Source organism: Accipiter gentilis, unplaced genomic scaffold, assembly GCF_929443795.1.
Source record: "Accipiter gentilis unplaced genomic scaffold, bAccGen1.1, whole genome shotgun sequence".
Classification (NCBI taxonomy): Eukaryota; Metazoa; Chordata; class Aves; order Accipitriformes; family Accipitridae; genus Astur; species Astur gentilis.
This window is the reverse complement of record NW_026061107.1, coordinates 1-16,335: the sequence shown is the minus strand read 5'-3', so window position 1 is coordinate 16,335 and position 16,335 is coordinate 1. Positions and strand designations below refer to the sequence as shown.

The 16,335-nt window shown below is 69.5% G+C and overlaps 3 protein-coding genes, 1 long non-coding RNA gene and 1 other non-coding gene across 6 annotated transcripts; 1 reads left to right on the top strand and 4 right to left on the bottom strand.

Annotated features, from left to right (window-relative positions):
- Nucleotides 1-173: 173 nt before the first annotated feature.
- LOC126037456 (aurora kinase B-like) lies at nt 174-2,543 on the bottom strand (the record flags this gene model as incomplete). Its single annotated transcript, XM_049797771.1, has 6 exons — nt 2,530-2,543; nt 2,379-2,418; nt 2,047-2,155; nt 1,880-1,934; nt 788-979; nt 174-397 (listed from the first exon to the last, which is right to left on the bottom strand). Coding segments are annotated over exons 2-6 (619 nt in total), but the record flags the coding sequence as incomplete, so codon positions are not given.
- A 919-nt stretch (nt 2,544-3,462) lies between these two features.
- Nucleotides 3,463-3,591, bottom strand: LOC126037457 (U8 small nucleolar RNA). Its single transcript, XR_007505701.1, has one exon. It is a non-coding gene; the product is annotated as a U8 small nucleolar RNA (small nucleolar RNA).
- A 4,039-nt stretch (nt 3,592-7,630) lies between these two features.
- On the top strand, nt 7,631-9,970 carry LOC126037455 (thialysine N-epsilon-acetyltransferase-like). 2 transcript variants are annotated; one of them, XM_049797768.1, is made up of 6 exons: nt 7,631-7,713; nt 7,799-7,856; nt 8,419-8,487; nt 8,991-9,092; nt 9,197-9,237; nt 9,697-9,970. In XM_049797768.1, exons 1-6 carry the CDS (start codon nt 7,651-7,653, stop codon nt 9,877-9,879), a joined length of 516 nt encoding a protein of 171 aa, XP_049653725.1. In that variant the 5' UTR covers nt 7,631-7,650; the 3' UTR covers nt 9,880-9,970. The 2 variants fall into 2 exon arrangements, with proteins under 2 accessions (XP_049653725.1, XP_049653727.1); XM_049797770.1 differs by lacking the exon at nt 8,419-8,487.
- Nucleotides 9,971-11,512: 1,542 nt separating this feature from the next.
- On the bottom strand, nt 11,513-13,719 carry ADAT3 (adenosine deaminase tRNA specific 3). Its single transcript, XM_049797767.1, has 2 exons — nt 13,230-13,719; nt 11,513-12,570 (listed from the first exon to the last, which is right to left on the bottom strand). The coding sequence occupies exons 1-2, from the start codon at nt 13,717-13,719 to the stop codon at nt 11,549-11,551; spliced, it is 1,512 nt and encodes a 503-aa protein (XP_049653724.1). The 3' UTR covers nt 11,513-11,548.
- A 1,989-nt stretch (nt 13,720-15,708) lies between these two features.
- On the bottom strand, nt 15,709-16,268 carry LOC126037454 (uncharacterized). Its single transcript, XR_007505700.1, has 2 exons — nt 16,220-16,268; nt 15,709-16,165 (listed from the first exon to the last, which is right to left on the bottom strand). It is a non-coding gene; the product is annotated as an uncharacterized LOC126037454 (long non-coding RNA).
- Nucleotides 16,269-16,335: the final 67 nt, after the last annotated feature.

The following is a 16,335-nucleotide window of genomic DNA, read 5'->3' as shown; positions in this document are numbered from 1 at the left end:
AGTTTGGGGGGGGGGCAAACCCCCATGGTTTGGGGGGGTACCCCAATATCCAAGGCTGCTCTGGGATTAACCCCACTGTTGGGGGGGGCACCCCATTTTTGAGACACCCCCAAGACCTGGGTGGGGGGGGCAACCTCCAGATCCAGGTTCACTCCCAGCCCCCTCCCCATTACCTGGGGGTCTCCCTGACGTGCAGGGCAGTTCTGGGGTGCCCCCCCCAAAAAAAAAAAGGGGTGCCGGATTTTGGGGTGCCCTGACCGTGGCAGTTCGGGGGGCGTCGAGGCGGCGGCAGCGCTGCAGCTCCTTGTAGAGCTCCCCCCGCGGCGCGTACTCCAGGATGAGGAACACCCGGCGCCGGTCGTGGAAGTAGTTGTAGAGGCGCAGGACGTTGGGGTGCCTGGGGGGGGGGGGGGATGAAAGGGGGGGACACACACAGTGAGGCCCCTGTGACCCCCCCACTGCCGCCTGTTGACACCTGGGGGGTGGCTGGTACCCCCCTGTTGTCGCCTAAGGGGTGCTCTGGGTCACGCGTCGTGTCCCCCCAGCACCCCAGTGCCACCCATAGGGACACGAGACACCCCCCCCCCCCCCTTCCCCAACAGCCAGGGGACCCCCAGGACCCCCCCGCTGTCACCCCACCAGTGCCACCCACCATTCCCAGGGTCCCCAGGCTCCCCCCCCCCCACGCCACCCAGAGGGTCCCCCCTCATCCCCCCAGGAGCCCCCCATCACCCCGCTGCCACCCAGTGTCCCCAGGACCCCCCCGCCCCGTGCCCCCCGCCCTGACCGGAGGTGGGCCTGGATCTCGATCTCCCTGCGGAGCTGGTGTTCCACCCCTTCCTTCTCCACCTGGGACTTGAAGAGAACCTTCAGGGCCACCAGGAAGCCGGAGCTGCGCTCCCGTGCCAGGTACACGTTCCCGAATTTCCCCTTTCCCAGCGGACGCCCCACCTCAAAGTCCTCCAGGGAGAATGTCCGTCTGCGGGGTGGGGGGGGGAATAGACGGACACGGCGGTGAGGGGGACCCGTGGCCCGGGGTTGGGGGGGGGGGGGGGGGGGGGGGGGGGACACACCTGGGATCAAGGGTCGGGGGGCACAGGACGGACCCACAGCGCCCAGCATCGCCCACAGGGTGCTGGGACCCCCCCAGTATCACCCACAGGGTGCCAGGACCCCCCCCCAGTATCACCCACAGGGTGCCGAGGACCCCCCCCCCAGTATCACCCACCATCACCCACAGGGTGCCAGGAGCCCCCCCCAGTATCACCCACAGGGTGCCGGGGACCCCCCCCCAGTATCACCCACCATCACCCACAGGGTGCCAGGAGCCCCCCCCAGTATCACCCACCATCACCCACAGGGTGCCGGGGCCCCCACAGTATCACCCACCATCATCCACAGAGTGCCGGGGCCCCCCCCGGTATCACCCACAGGGTGCCGGGACTCCCCCCGGTATCACCCACCATCGCCCACAGGGTGCCAGGACCCCCCCCAGTATCACCCAGGATCCCCCCCCAGTGTCACCCAGGATCCCCCCCCAGTGTCACCCAGGATCCCCCCCCAGTGTCACCCAGGATCACCCAGTGTCCCAGGACCCCCAAGACTCCTCCCAGTGTCACCCAGTATCACCCACAGGGTGCCAGGACCCCCCCAGTATCACCCACAGGGTTCCAGGACCCCCCCACTGTGACTCAGGGACCCCCAGACTCCCTCCCAGTGCCACCCACCATCACCCACAGGGTCCCAGGACCCCCCCAGCGCCACCCAGGGTCCCCAAGACCCCCCCCCAGCGCCACCCATCATCACCAAAAGGATCCCAACCCCCCCCAGTGCCCCCCAGCATCCTTGGCCCCCCCCCAGTGCCCCCCCCGACACTCACTGGGGTGGAGGAGGCGCCGGCAGGGCGCTGGGCTCCAGGGGCACCCGCCCGGCTCCTGAGGAGAGGGAGAGAAATTGGGGGGGGTGTCAGTAGTGGGGGACACCCCCCCCCCCAAAACACCCATGGGGGATCCCAGGGACCCCCCCCCCCCCCATCCCTCCCCGTACCTGGCAGGGCCCCGGCCTTGCCGGGGGCTCTCGAAAGCTGGGGGGGATCCGAAGCGGGGGGGTCCTTACGGGGCACCCGTTGGGGGGCGGGGGGGGGCAGCACCCCACACTGCCGGCACAAAAAGGGGGGGGGCGTGTCACCCCAAGGCCACCTCTTAGGGGTGGGGGGACCCCAAATACTCCCCACACCCCCTCAAAGTGGGGGGGCACCCCAAGACCACCTCTTAGGGGTGGGGGGACCCCAAACAACCCCTACAACCCCTCAAAGTGGGGGGGCACCCCAAAACCCCCCTCAAGGGAACACCCCGAAGCGGGGGGGGTGGTGGTGTTACCTTGGCCAAGCTGGGGTTCATGTTCTCCTTCTGCGACATCCTGAGGGGAGAGGGGGGGGGTTACAGCGTCACCAGGGCCACCAGGGTCCCCCCAGCACCCAAAATCCCCCCAAATCCCCCCAAAATCCCCCCCGGCCCCGCACGGTCTCACCCGCCGCCTGCGCCGCCGCGTTCTGCCCCGCCCCGCGCCGCCGCCGGGCTTCAAATCTGCCCCCTCGCTCTCCGATTGGCTGGCGCCCACCGCGCGCCGCCCTCCTATTGGTTTTCCGCTAAAGGAGGGGAGGGTTCCGCCCCGCCCCTCCCCTTATGCTTCCCGCCCCCCTCCCCTCCGCGCTTGCCCTGTTTTTCATTGGTCGCTTTCGCCGCCCGCCTGAGGAAAGGCGGGAGCTCGGCGGTGATTGGCTGCCGGCCGCGCGGGCGCTGTTGGTGGTTAGAGCGCATGCGGGGAGAGGGGGGGAGGGAGGGGGGGAGAGAGAGAGAGACGCGGCGTGGTCACGTGGGAGGGGGCGGCCATTTTAGCGAGAAGCCGGAGCTCAGCCCGGCAACAGGGGCGGAGCCGAGGGGGCGGGGGCGGCCAATCAGGGCCCGCTACGGTGGTGGGCGGGGCTTGCACGCTCCGCAGACGGCCTGGCACGCGGGGCCCTGTTGCGGACGCGCCGTTGCACGCACGGGGGGGGGGGGGGGAAGAGGCAGGGCCCTGTTGCACGCTCACCCTTGCACACTCTTGCACACTTACGGGGAGGGTACAGAGCCCTGTTGCCCGCTCACCAGGGGGGTGTAGAGCTCTCTTGCACACTCACGGGGGGTGCAGAGCCCCGTGGCACGCTCTCGCACACTCACGGGGTTGCAGAGCCCCTGTTGCACACGCACCATGAGGGCGGTGCGCAGCGCCGTTGCACAAGCGCCCTTGCACACTCACGGGGGCGGGGGACCGCCTCACGCGCTGCAGCCACGTGACCCCCTCCGCAAGGGGCGTAGCCTCAAAATCCCAACCACAGTGCTCCCTTCCTCGGGGGCATGGCCTCACGCCTGACTCAACCCACCCACCCCCCGCGGCTATCCCGCCCTGCCCCGCGCAGGCGCAGTCAGAGTCCCGGGAGCTGCGGGTGTTGCAGTTCCCGCAGCCCCCCGTGATGTAATCACGCGTCATCACGGCCAGCTCATCACGCGCTGCCCGCAAGGCGGGGCAGGTCAGGATATACCGCACTGACGATATAAGTTGATTCGCTTCACGTCACGAAGGGGGGTCCCACGCCACATCCCCCCACCGCAGAGCGACCCCCCCAAACTCCCCCCCCGTAATCCCCTCCCCCCTCCCCACCATCTCCCCCCTCCCCTACCGCAGACTCCCCCGCCACCCCGCGCCCACCCGCCCTTCCCCACCCTTCTCGCCCTCCCAGCCTGCCCCGCGGCCCTCATTTGCATGTGGGCGTGGCCAGGTTCCCTTTCCCGCGCCAAGGTTTTGGCGCGCCGAAGCTTTTTCGCGTTCAAATCTTTATTTTCTCGGTCCCGCGGCGGTAAAAGCGGGGTTGGGGGGCAAATGGGGGGGTCAGGGGATCTTGGGGACCCCCGGGGGGGTTGGGGGGGGTCCCCAACACCCACCCACCCCCACCCTCCCCCCGGCTGGGGGTCAGATCGCTCTCCTCCTGCAGCCCAGCATGGAGACCATCAGCAGCACCTCGGTGACGGCGGGGGGGGACGCTGCGGGGTGCGGGGGACACAACGGGGGTGTCAGTGGGGTGCAAAGGAGAGGGGGACCCCCCCCCCAAAAAAAAAAAAGCCCCCGACCCACCTGCAGAGGCCGAAGAGGAGCCAGAAGCAGCCGCTGTCCCAACCCTCCAGCAAGGCCCAGGCCAAGGCCAGGGCGGCCCCCCCGTGGGCCGCCAGCGCTGCCCACGTCAGGGGAAATAACCCCAAAAATGGGGGGGGACACACACGCAGACACCCCCCCACACACCCCCAGACTGGGATTAGGGGGGGACCCCCCAAACCTCCCCCCTCCAAACCCCCCCCGGAGCACGGCAAGGCCCTTGGAAGGGGGGAGGAACCCCCTTGGCTGCACCCCCCCCTCCTCGTTTTGGGGTCCCCCCCATTTCACCCTCCCCCATTTTGGCCTGTGTCCCCCCCCATTGGGGTCTCCCCCCACCTTCTTTTGGCATCCCCCCCGTCTTGGCATCCCCCCCCCCCCATTTTAGGCTCCCCGCCATTTTAGGGTCTCCCCCTGCTTTGCCCCCCCCCCCGCCATTTTGAGGTTCCCCCCGGTGTTGCTGTCCCTCCATTTTGGGGTCTCCTCCCCTCTTTTGGGGCCCTCCCCCATTTTCCAGCCTCCTCCTCCACCCTCCACAATTTTGGGGTTCCCCTCCAGTTCTGGGGTGCCCCCCCAAGTTCTGGGGTGCCCCCCCCCTCAGGATACAAAGCAGGCTCTGCCCGGGGTGGAACATGGAGACCCCCGAAAAGAAGCCGACGAACTCGACCCCCAAAAGCCCCAGGGCCCCCCCCCCCAGGGCCCCCCCCAACCTGAAATGGGGGGACACGGGGGGGTGAGGGGGGGGAGACCCCCCCAAAGCCCCCCAACAGCCCCCCCCAACCTGGGGGGGGCACAGAGATGGGGTCAGGGGGACACAGGGATGGGGGGGTGTGGGGAGAAGGGCGGGAGCAGGGGGATTTGGGGGGGGGGGGGTCAGGGGGTTTGGGGGGGGTCAGGGGGACACCCTGGGCGTGGGGGGGTCCCCCTGTGGGTGCGTGCCCCCCCCCCCAGGACTCACAACCGGTCGGCGTGGGCGTATTCCTCCGCCGAGAACTCGAGGGGCAGCGAGGCGCGGACGTGGGGGTCCTGGGGGGGGACACGTCTGGTTTGGGGGGGGGGGGGGGATGTCCACGCCCCGCCCTTCCCCCCACGGCCCTCCCCCAGCCCCCCACCCCATGGGGACCACGGCGGGGGTGGCCCGTGGGTGCCGTGGCCGGGTGTGGGGACACGAGGGGACGTGTGGGGACACGTGGGGAGGTGTGGGGACATGAGTGGAGGTGTGGGGCCATGTTGGGGAGGTGCGTGGACACGTGTGGGGACACGCGTGGAGGTGTGTGGACCCGTGGGGACACGAGTGGAGATGTGTGGACACGTGTGGGGACACAAGGGGAGGTGTGTGGACCCGTGGGGACACGAGTGGAGGCGCGTGGACACGTGTGGGGACACGAGTGGAGGTGTGTGGACTCGAGGGGAGGTGTGTGGACACGTGTGGGGACACGAGTGGAGGCGCGTGGACCCGTGGGGACACGGGGGGAGGTGTGGGGACACACGTGGGGACACGAGGGGAGGTGTGGGGACACGTGGGGAGGCACGTGGACACGTGTGGGGACACGAGTGGAGGTGTGTGGACCCGTGGGGACACGAGTGGAGGCGCGTGGACACGTGTGGGGACACGAGGGGAGGTGTGTGGACACGAGTGGAGGCGCGTGGACCCGTGGGGACACGAGGGGAGGTGTGGGGACACGAGTGGAGGCGCGTGGACCCGTGGGGACACGAGGGGAGGTGTGGGGCCGTGCGTGGAAGCGCGCGGAGGCGCGTGGACACGCGTGGGGCCGTGCCCGTGCCCCCGCTCACCCGCCCCCAGCCCAGCTGCAGCAGCAGCACCAGATGCGCCGTCAGGACCAGGAACCGGGCCGGCACCAGCGACCCCCGGGGGGGCATCGGGACTGGGGGGGGAACGGGGGATGAGGGGGGGCCGCGGCCTCCCCCTCCCCCCCCAGCGCCCCCCCAACACGCAACACACCCCTCCCCCCCCCCCGGGACACCCCCACGACCCCCCTCCCGCCCCTCCCCCAGCCCAGACCCCCCCTCAGGCTCCGCGCCCCGCGCTAGGCCTCACGTTGCCGCGGCAACCGCTGACGCTCCGCCCCCTCCGTCGCCCCGCCCCTGACCCCGCCCCCTCCACCACGCCCCATTCGCTGGCTCCGCCCCTCCGCCGCTGGCCACGCCCCCTCCTACCGCCGGAGGGAGGGAGACGAGGGGCACGGTGGAGAGCGGCGTGTACTGGTCTGTACTGGTTCATACTGGTCTGTATTGGTCTGTACTGTTTTGTACCAGTCTGTACTGGTCTGTGCTGTTGGTCTGTACTGGTCTGTGCTGATCTTTATTGGTCTATACTGGTCTGTACTGGTCTGCGCTCTTCTAAACTGGTCTGCACTGTTCTGTACCTTCTTGTATTGGTCTATACTGGTCTGCACTGCCCTGTACTGGTCTATACTGGTGTGCACTGCCCCATACTGGTCTATACTGGTCTGCACTGCCTCATGCTGGTCTGTACTGGCCTGCACAGCTCTGTACTGTTCTGTATTGGTCCGTGCCAGTCTGCACTGCCCCGTACTGGTCTATACTGGTGTGCACTGGCCCGTACTGCCCCGTACTGGCCCGCACTGGCTCGCACTGCCCCGTACTGGCCCGTACTGGCCCGCACTGCCCCGCACTGCCCCGTACTGGCCCGCACTGGCCCGTACTGCCCTGTACTGCCCCGTACTGGCCCGTACTGGTCCGTACTGCCCCGTACTGGTCCGTACTGGCTCGCACTGCCCTGTACTGGTCCACACTGGTCCGTACTGCCCCGTACTGCCCCGTACTGGCCCGTACTGGTCCGTACTGCCCCGTACTGGTCCACACTGGCTCGCACTGCCCCGTACTGGCCCGTACTGGCCCGCACTGCCCCGCACTGCCCCGTACTGGCCCGCACTGGCCCGTACTGCCCTGTACTGGTCCGTACTGGCCTGTACTGGTCCGTACTGGTCCGTACTGGCCCACACTGCCCTGTACTGGTCCACACTGGTCCGTACTGGCCCATACTGCCCCGTACTGGTCCACACTGGTCCGTACTGCCCCGTACTGCCCCGTACTGGTCCGTACTGTCCCGCACTGCCCCGCACTGCCCCGTACTGGCCCGCACTGGCCCGTACTGCCCTGTACTGGCCCGTACTGGTCCGTACTGGCCTGTACTGGTCCGTACTGGTCCGTACTGGCCCGCACTGCCCTGTACTGGTCCACACTGGTCCGTACTGCCCCGTACTGCCCCGCACTGCCCCGTACTGGCCCGTACTGGCCCGTACTGGTCCGTACTGGTCCGTACCGGCGCGCGCTGCTCGCTGGGGCTGAGCCCTCGGCAGCCGCCACCGCCTGGCTCCTCCCCCCGCCGCAGCCCCGCCCCCTGGGAGGAGCCAGCCGCGGTGCCTGCTGGGAATTGGAGGCGGGGGGTGGGTGGGGGGGTCAGTCCGGGGCCCCTCAGCCATGGCCTGGGGGGTGCGGGCCTGCACCCCGCGCCACTGCGCCCGCCTGCGGGACCTGGTCCGGGTACGGGGGCGCCGGGGGGCACCCAGGGTTCGGGGGGGGGCACCCAGGGTTCGGGGGGGGCACCCAGGGTGACCTTTGCCCCCAGGAGTGGGTGACGCTGGAGCCGGGGCCGGAGCCGGAGCGGGAGCTGCCGTCGGAGGAGGGTGAGGGATGGGCCGTCCCCCCCCCCTCGCAAGGGTCGCGACCCCTGACCCCTGGGTGGCCATATCTCCTGTGACCCCTGTGATCACCTGAGCTGGCTTTGGGGTGGTCGTGTGACCCCTCTGTGACCCTCCCATGAACCCACGGTGACCCCTCAGGGACCCCCTGACCCCCGCCGACCCCCTGACCCATGAACCCACCGTGACCCCTCAGGGACCCCCTGACCCCCGCCGACCCCCTGACCCATGAACCCACCGTGACCCCTCAGGGACCCCCTGACCCCCGCCGACCCCCTGACCCATGAACCCACCGTGACCCCTCAGGGACCCCCTGACCCCCGCCAACCCCCTGACACATGAACCCACCGTGACCCCTCAGGGACCCCCTGACCCCCGCCGACCCCCTGACCCATGAACCCACGGTGACCCCTCAGGGACCCCCTGATCCCCGCCAACTCCCCCCGTGACCTCACGGAGGTGTCATGTCCCCTCTGACCCCCGACCCTGGTGACCCCTGGGTGACCCCATGACCCTTGGGTGACCCCATGACCCCTGGGTGACCCAGCCCTGTGCCGGGAGCTCCTGGAGGGGCAGCCGCCCCCCGTCGTACTGGTGGCTGTGGGTCCCCCTCCCGGTGAGTGGCCCCCCCCCGGTAGTGACCCCTGACCCCTCTGTGACCCCTGACCCCCCAGGCAGGAGCAAAGGGGGAGGGAGGCAGGAGGGGGGGGGGGAATTGGGGGGTGGGGGGGACATTGTGGGTCCAGGGGGGGACGAGAGGGACCCGGGGGGGTCTGGGGGAGCTGGAGGAGGGGTCTGGGAGGGACAAAATGGAGCTGGGGGGTCTTGGGGGGGGCAGGGGGGTGGAGGGGGGTCTGGGGGGGACAAAAGGGACCTGGGGGTGTCCAGGGGGGGACAAAATGGAGCTGGGGGGTCTTGGGGGGGCACAAGGGGGTGTGGGGGGGGACAAGAGGGACCTGGGGGGTCCGGGGGGGGGGGGGCAGAGGGGGGTGGAGGGGGACAAGAGGGACCTGGGGGGTCCGGGGGGGGGCAGAGGGGGGTGGAGGGACACAAGAGGGACCTTGGGGGTCTCGGGGGGGCCCTCGGGGTCCCATGTCCCCCCCCCCCAATCTCCCGCAGGGGAGGCCCTGGGGGGCTTCGCCGTGGCCTCCTGGGGCTTCAGCACCTGGCGCGGCCCCGACCTGCGCCTGGGGGAGCTCTGGGTGCCCCCCCCGCTGCGAGGTGGGACCCCCACCCCCCCCCACCCCCCTGGGGACCCAGCCGTGTGTGTCCCCCCCCCCATTTTGGGGGACTCAGGTGTCTGTCTGTGTGTCGTCCCCCCCCAGGACAAGGCATTGAGGAGCTGCTGCTGCGGAAGGTGGCACAGGTAAGGGGGACAGGGGTGCCCCCCCCCCCCCAGCACCCACTGACCCCCCCAGCACCCACTGACCCCCCCAGGTGTCCAGGGGAAGCAGGGTGTCCCCCCTTCCCCAAGGGACCCAGGCATCAGGGTGCCCCCCCCCCCAAAAGCTACCCAGGGGTTTGGGTGCCCCCCCCATGACCCCAAGTGACCCTGGGGTTTGGGTGCCCCCCCACCAAAAGGGACCCAGGGCTTTGGGTGCCCCCCCCCAAAAGCTACCCAGGGGTTTGGGTGCCCCCCCCATGATCCTGGGGTTTGGGTGCCCCCCCCCAAAAGGGACCCAGGGCTTTGGGTGCCCCCCCCCAAAAGCCACCCAGGGGTCCAGGTGCCCCCCCCGACCCCAAGGGCTGCGGGTGCCCCCCCAAAAGGCACCCAGGGCTTTGGGTGCCCCCCCCCCAAACTGACGCCGGGGTTTGGGTGCCGCAGGTGGCCGTGGCCGGGGGGGGCTCCCAGCTGCGGGTGGAGGCGCCGGGACCCTGGACCCCCCCCCTGCCGCCCCCCCCGGGGGTCACCGACCTGGCCCGGGCCGAGGGCTGGCGCCCCGTCACCTTCGGGGGGGCCGCCATGGCCAGACTGGGGGGCACCCACCCCCCCGGGGGGGCGCCCTGAGGGGCCCCCAGGGCTGGGGGGCACCCTCATGTCTGGGGGACCCCCCCCCAAAAAAATAAAGCTCCGCCCCTTTTGGGTGTCTCGCCTTGGGGTCCTACTGGGGGATTTGGGGTGGTCCCTTCCCCCCCCAACTGCTCCGTCCCAGTGCTCCCAGTGCTCCCAGTGCTCCCAGTGCTCCCAGCGCCCCCCGCACCTCCACGGCCACCAGCACTCCAGTGCCCCCAGTGTCCCCACTGGCACCAGTGCTCCCAGTACCTCCAGTGCTCCCAGTACCTCCAGTATTGCATCCCCAGTGCTCCCAGTACCTCCAGTATCGTATCCCCAGTGCTCCCAGTACCTCCAGTGCTCCCAGTACCTCCAGTATTGTATCCCCAGTGCTCCCAGTACATCCAGTATCATATCCCCAGTGCTCCCAGTACCTCCAGTATTGTATCCCCAGTGCTCCCAATACCTCCAGTGCTCCCAGTACCTCCAGTGCTCCCAGTACCTCCAGTATCGTATCCCCAGTGCTCCCAGTACCTCCAGTATTGTATCCCCAGTGCTCCCAGTACCTCCAGTATTGTATCCCCAGTGCTCCCAATACCTCCAGTGCTCCCAGTACCTCCAGTATCGTATCCCCAGTGCTGCCCGTACCTCCAGTGCTCCCCAGTATCCCCAGCATCCCCAGTACTCCCAGTACCTCCAGTGCTCCCAGTACCTCCAGTATTGTATCCCCAGTGCTCCCAGTACATCCAGTATCGTATCCCCAGTGCTCCCAGTACCTCCAGTATTGTATCCCCAGTGCTCCCAATACCTCCAGTGCTCCCAGTACCTCCAGTGCTCCCAGTACCTCCAGTATCGTATCCCCAGTGCTCCCAGTACCTCCAGTATTGTATCCCCAGTGCTCCCAATACCTCCAGTGCTCCCAGTACCTCCAGTATCGTATCCCCAGTGCTGCCCGTACCTCCAGTGCTCCCCAGTATCCCCAGCATCCCCAGTACTCCCAGTACCTCCAGTGCTCCCAGTACCTCCAGCATTGTATCCCCAGTGCTCCCAGTATCCCCCGTGCTCCCAGCATCCCCAGTGCTGCCCGTACCTCCAGCACTCCCCAGTACCTCCAGTATCATATCCCCAGTGCTCCCAGTACCTCCAGTGCTCCCAGTACCTCCAGTATCGTATCCCCAGTGCCCCCAGTACCTCCAGTATTGTATCCCCAGTGCTCCCAGTATCCCCAGTACCTCCAGTATCGCATCCCCAGTGCTCCCAGTACCTCCAGTATCGTATCCCCAGTGCTCCCAGTACCTCCAGTATCGTATCCCCAGTGCTCCCAGTACCTCCAGTATTGTATCCCCAGTGCTCCCAGTACCTCCAGTATCGTATCCCCAGTGCTCCCAGTACCTCCAGTGCTCCCAGTACCTCCAGTATCGTATCCCCAGTGCCCCCAGTACCTCCAGTATTGTATCCCCAGTGCTCCCAGTATCCCCAGTACCTCCAGTATCGTATCCCCAGTGCTCCCAGTACCTCCAGTATCGTATCCCCAGTGCTCCCAGTACCTCCAGTGTCGTATCCCCAGTGCCCCCAGTACCCCCAGTGCCGCCGGTAGCTGCGGTGCCCGCGGCGCTCCCAGTACCCCCAGTGCTCCCCAGTATGCCCAGTACGCCCAGCAGGCCAGTTCTGCAGCCCAGCCCCTTTATTGGGCGGCGGCGGCGGCGCGGTCGAGCCGGGCCAGGCGCGCGCAGCGGCGGGCGGCGACGCCGCCGTAGACGCGGTAGCGGTGGTTGAGCGCCCGGCGGCCGTGGAGGCCGTAGCGGGTGCCCAGAGCCCCCTGCGGCGCCGGCACCCCGAAAAGCACCCGCCGCACCCGCGCGTGCACCAGCGCCATGGCGCAGAGCGCGCAGGGCTCCCGCGTCAGGTAAACGTCGCAACCGGCGCACAGGTACCCGGCCTCGCCGGCCTCGCCGCCGCGCCGCCGCCGGCGCCGCGCCACGGCCGCCAGGCAGGCGATGGCGGCGTGGGCCAGCGGGTGCTCGCCGCGGCGGCCGTCGTGGGCCGTCGCCAGCACGCGGCCCGTCGCCGGTTCCACCGCCGCCGCGCCCGCCGGCACCATCCCGCGGCGCGCGCCGCGCCGCGCCGCCGCCAACGCCGCTCGCATGGCGGCGGACGCCGCCGTCGCCTCCGCGGCGTCCAACGGCGGCGGCGACTCCGACGGCGCCGCCGCCGCGCCGCCGCGCCGCACCCACGGCCACAGGGACGCCGCCGTCGCCGCCGCCGTCTCCGCGCCTCGCGCCGGCGGCCGGCCCGGCACCTTCACGCGGAAAGGGGCGCCCAGCCCGCGCGGGCACACGCCGGGGCCCAGCAGCACCCGCAGCGGCGGCAGCGGGGCGGCGGCGGCGACGCCGGCGTTCCCGCTCACGGCATCGGGGCCGAGGCCGGCGGCGACGTCGCCGGTGTCGGTGTCCCCGGTCGCGCGGCCGGATCCAGAGCCCGCGGTGGCCTCGGTGACGGCGGCGGCGGTGTCGGCGTCGCCGGTCGCGCAACCGGACCCAGGGCCGGCGGTGGCCTCGGTGACGTCGGCGGTGTCGGTGTCCCCGGTCAGGCGGCCGGTGCTGCTCTCGGTGACGTCGGCGGCGGCGGTGGTGTCCGCGGTCCCATAAGTGGAGCCCCGGCCGGTGGTGGCCTCGGTGACATCGTTGGTGACATCATCGTCGGCTCCTGGGTGCAGGGTGGCAGCTGTGGCGGCGGCGGTGGCTCTGGCACCGGCCGTGTCCCCGACAGTCCCCGTGTCCCTGAGACCTCTGGCACCCCCAGTGCTCCCAGTCCCCCTCCCAGTGCTCCCAGTTCCCCCCTCAAGCCCTCCCAGTGCTCCCAGTTCCCCCCCCAGCGCTTCCAGTCCCCCCCCCAGCTCTCCCAGTCCCCCCCCAGCGCTCCCAGTCCCCCCCCAGCGCTCCCAGTCCCCCTCCCAGCGCTCCCAGTCCCCCCTCCCAGCGCTACCAGTCCGCCCCCCAGTGCTCCCAGTTCTCCCCCAGCACTCCCAGTTCCCCCCCCCAGCGCTCCCAGTCCCCCCCAGTGCTCCCAGCCCCCTCCCAGCGCTCCCAGTCCACCCCCCAGCGCTCCCAGTCCCCCTCCCAGTGCTCCCAGTCCTCCCCCCCCAGCGCTCCCAGTCCCCCCTCCCAGCAATCCCAGTCCCCCCTCCCACTGCTCCCAGCCCCCTCCCAGTGCTCCCAGTCCCCCTCCCAGCGCTCCCAGTCCCCCCTCCCAGCGCTCCCAGTCCCCCCTCCCACTGCTCCCCGTCCCCCCCCAGCGCTCCCAGTCCCCCCCCAGTTCTCCCAGTCCCCCCTCCCAGTGCCCCCAGCGCTCCCCGTGGCCCGTACCCCGGCCGGGTCCCAGCTGGCTGTCGAGGCAGAGCAGCAGCGCGGCCCCCCCGGGCCCCCCCCGCACCCGCTTGAGGTGGGGGAGGCGCTGGAGGGGCCGGGCCCTCCCCACCTCCCGCACCAGCCGCTCGGTCTCCCCCCGCAGCAGCAGGGGGGCCGCCACCCCCCCCCAGCACCGGCAGCGGCCCCCCCTCGCCCTCCCAGGGCACCCCCCAGGGCGGGGGGTCCTCGCCGGGGGGGGGCGCCCCCTCTTCCTCCTCCTCCTCCTCCTCCTCTTCCTCTTCCTCCTCCGGCGGCTTCTGCTGGGGCTCCATCGGCCTGCCCTGGGGGGGGGGGGGGGATGTTTGGGGGACCCCCCCTCAGTGACACCCCCCCAACGGGTGCCCCCCACCCCAGAGGCCCCCGACAGACACCCCCCATAGGGACCCTCCCCAATGGGACCCCCCCAGAGACCCCCCCATAGGGACCCCTCCCCAAAGACCCCCCCCATAGCGTCCCCCCACCCCAGGGCCCCCCCAGACCCCCCCCAATGGGTCCCCCCCACCCCAGAGACCCCCCCAATGGGTGTCAGCCCCCCCATAGGACCCCCCCCACCCCAGAGACCCCCCCCCAATGGGTGTCACCCCCCCACAGGACCCACCCCCACCCCAGAGACCCCCCCCAATGGGTGTCACCCCCCCACAGGACCCACCCCCACCCCAGAGACCCCCCCCAATGGGTGTCACCCCCCCACAGGACCCACCCCCACCCCAGAGACCCCCCCCAATGGGTGTCACCCCCCCACAGGACCCACCCCCACCCCAGAGACCCCCCCCAATGGGTGTCACCCCCCCACAGGACCCACCCCCACCCCAGAGACCCCCCCCAATGGGTGTCACCCCCCCCATAGGACCCCCCCACCCCAGAGACCCCCCCCAATGGGTGTCACCCCCCCCATAGGACCCCCCCGCACCCCAGAGACCCCCCCAACGGGCCCCCCCCCGACACCCCCCTATAGGAACCAGCCCCCCCAGCCCCCCCCCCCAATAGGGTCCCCCCACCCCAGGGCCCCCCCCATGGGTGTGTGTCCCCCAGAGACCCCCCCATAGGCCCCTCCCCCACCCCAGGGCCCCCCCGTGACCCCGCGGTGAACCCCCGCCCCCACGTGTCGCTCTCACCCCCCGCCGCCGCCGCCGCCGCCGCCTCGGCCCCGCCCCCGCGCGCTCATTGGTCAGCGCTCCCTACCGTGGCGGAAGTTCCGCGTTGGGCTCAGAGGCCGGAACCACCGAGATGGGCGGCTGGAAGGGCCGGGGCGGGGGGGGGGGTGGGGGAGGGGGGCGCCGCCTGGCGGTGGGAGGGGAGCACAGCGGCCGGCGCCGGTACGCGCCAGTAGACACCAGTTTGGACCAGTAGGACAATAGCAGGACGCCAGTAGGACACTGGTATGCGCCGGTTTGCACCAGTATGCGCCAGTATGCGGCGGCATGGCACCAGTGTGCACCCGTGGGCAACAGTAGGGCGCCAGTATGCACCAGTATGTACCGGTATGCACCAGTATGTACCAGTAGAAGCCAGTATGCGCCAGTACACACCAGTAGGATGCTGGTAGGACACCAGTTTGCACCGGTAAGACACCAGTAGGACGCTAGCATGCGCCAGTTCGCACCAGTAGGCGCCAGTACGCACCAGTTTGCACCAGTAGGACACCGGTAGGACACCAGTATGCCCCAGTTCGCCCCGGTTTGTACCACTATGGCACCAGTACGCGCCCGTGGGCGACAGCAGGGCACCAGTACGCACCCCAGTTTGCACCAGCAGACACCAGTAAGCACCAGTACACACCAGTGGACACCGGTAGGATGCTGGTAGGACACCAGTATGTGCCAGTATGCACCAGTTTGCACGAGCATGGCACCAGCATACGCCCGTGGGCAACAGTGGCACACCAGTATGCGCCAGTTTGCACCAGTAGACGCCGGTGGGCAACTGTAGAACACCAGTATGTACCCAGTAGGACACCAGTATGGCGCCAGCATGTGCCAGTATGCCACCAGTAGGATGCCAGTAGGCACCAGTACGGCACCGGCGGGACACCAGTATGCGCCAGTTTGCACCAGTACACGAGTAAGACACCAGTAGGCACCAGTTTGAACCAGTATACGCCAGCAGGCACCAGTACGGAGGAGCAGGACACCAGTAGGCACCAGCACGCACCAGCAGGACACCAGTATGCAGCAGTTTGCACCAGTAGGGTAGCAGTAGGCGCCAGTATGGCACCAGCAGAACACCAATATGCACCAGTTTGAACCAGTAAGACACCAGTAGGCACCAGTACGCGCCTGTAGGCACCAATAGAGCACCAGTGGGACACTAACTGGGCACCAGTATGGACCAGTATGGACCGGTAGGGAGCAGTAGGACAACAGCAAGACGCCGGTAGGCACCAGTTTGAACCAGGAGGGAGCAGTAAGACACCAGTAAGACACCAGTAAGACACCAGTTAAGACACCAGCAGGCACCAGTTTTCACCGGAAGGATAACGATATGCACCAGTAAGGCACCAGTAGGACACCAGTATACACCAGCAGCAGCTGCCCAGCCCCGTCCCTGCGCGGGGGGGGTCACTGGGAGCGGACTGGGAGCACTGGGAGGGTACAGGGGAGGTACTGGGAGCACTGGGGGAGCACTGGGAGGGTACCGGGAGCGGACTGGGAGCACTGGGAGGGTACAGGGGAGGTACTGGGAGCACTGGGGGAGCGCTGGGAGGGTACCGGGAGCGGACTGGGAGCACTGGGGGGGCCACTGGGAGTACTGGGAGGTCACTGGGAGCACTGGGGAGGGCACTGGGAGCACCGGGGGGAGTCACTGGGAGCACTGGGAGCAGTGGGGGTGTCACTGGGAGGACTGGGAGGGTCACTGGGAGCACTGGGAGCACTGGGGGGAGGTCACTGGGAGGACTGGGAGGGTCACTGGGAGCAGTGGGGGGGTCACTGGGAGGTCACTGGGAGCACCAGGGGGGGTCACTGGGAGCACTGGGAGCAGTGGGGGAGTCACTGGGAGGACTGGGAGGGTCACTGGGAGGGGTCACTGGGAGCACTGGGAGGACTGGGGGGGAGGTCACTGGGAG

What these genes read in the sequence shown, in the direction of transcription:
- ADAT3 (XM_049797767.1), bottom strand. Translation starts at nt 13,719, where the DNA reads ATGGGGGGGGTCTTTGGGGAGGGGTCCCTATGGGGGGGTCTCTGGGGG. An exon ending in CCAGCTGGGACCCGGCCGGG is followed by an intron (nt 12,571 to 13,229) that starts GTACGGGCCACG and finishes CCCTGCACCCAG; the next exon opens with GAGCCGACGATGATGTCACC.
- LOC126037455 (XM_049797768.1), top strand. Translation starts at nt 7,651, where the DNA reads ATGGCCTGGGGGGTGCGGGCCTGCACCCCGCGCCACTGCGCCCGCCTG. An exon ending in GCCTGCGGGACCTGGTCCGG is followed by an intron (nt 7,714 to 7,798) that starts GTACGGGGGCGC and finishes CTTTGCCCCCAG; the next exon opens with GAGTGGGTGACGCTGGAGCC. An exon ending in GGTGCCCCCCCCGCTGCGAG is followed by an intron (nt 9,093 to 9,196) that starts GTGGGACCCCCA and finishes GTCCCCCCCCAG; the next exon opens with GACAAGGCATTGAGGAGCTG.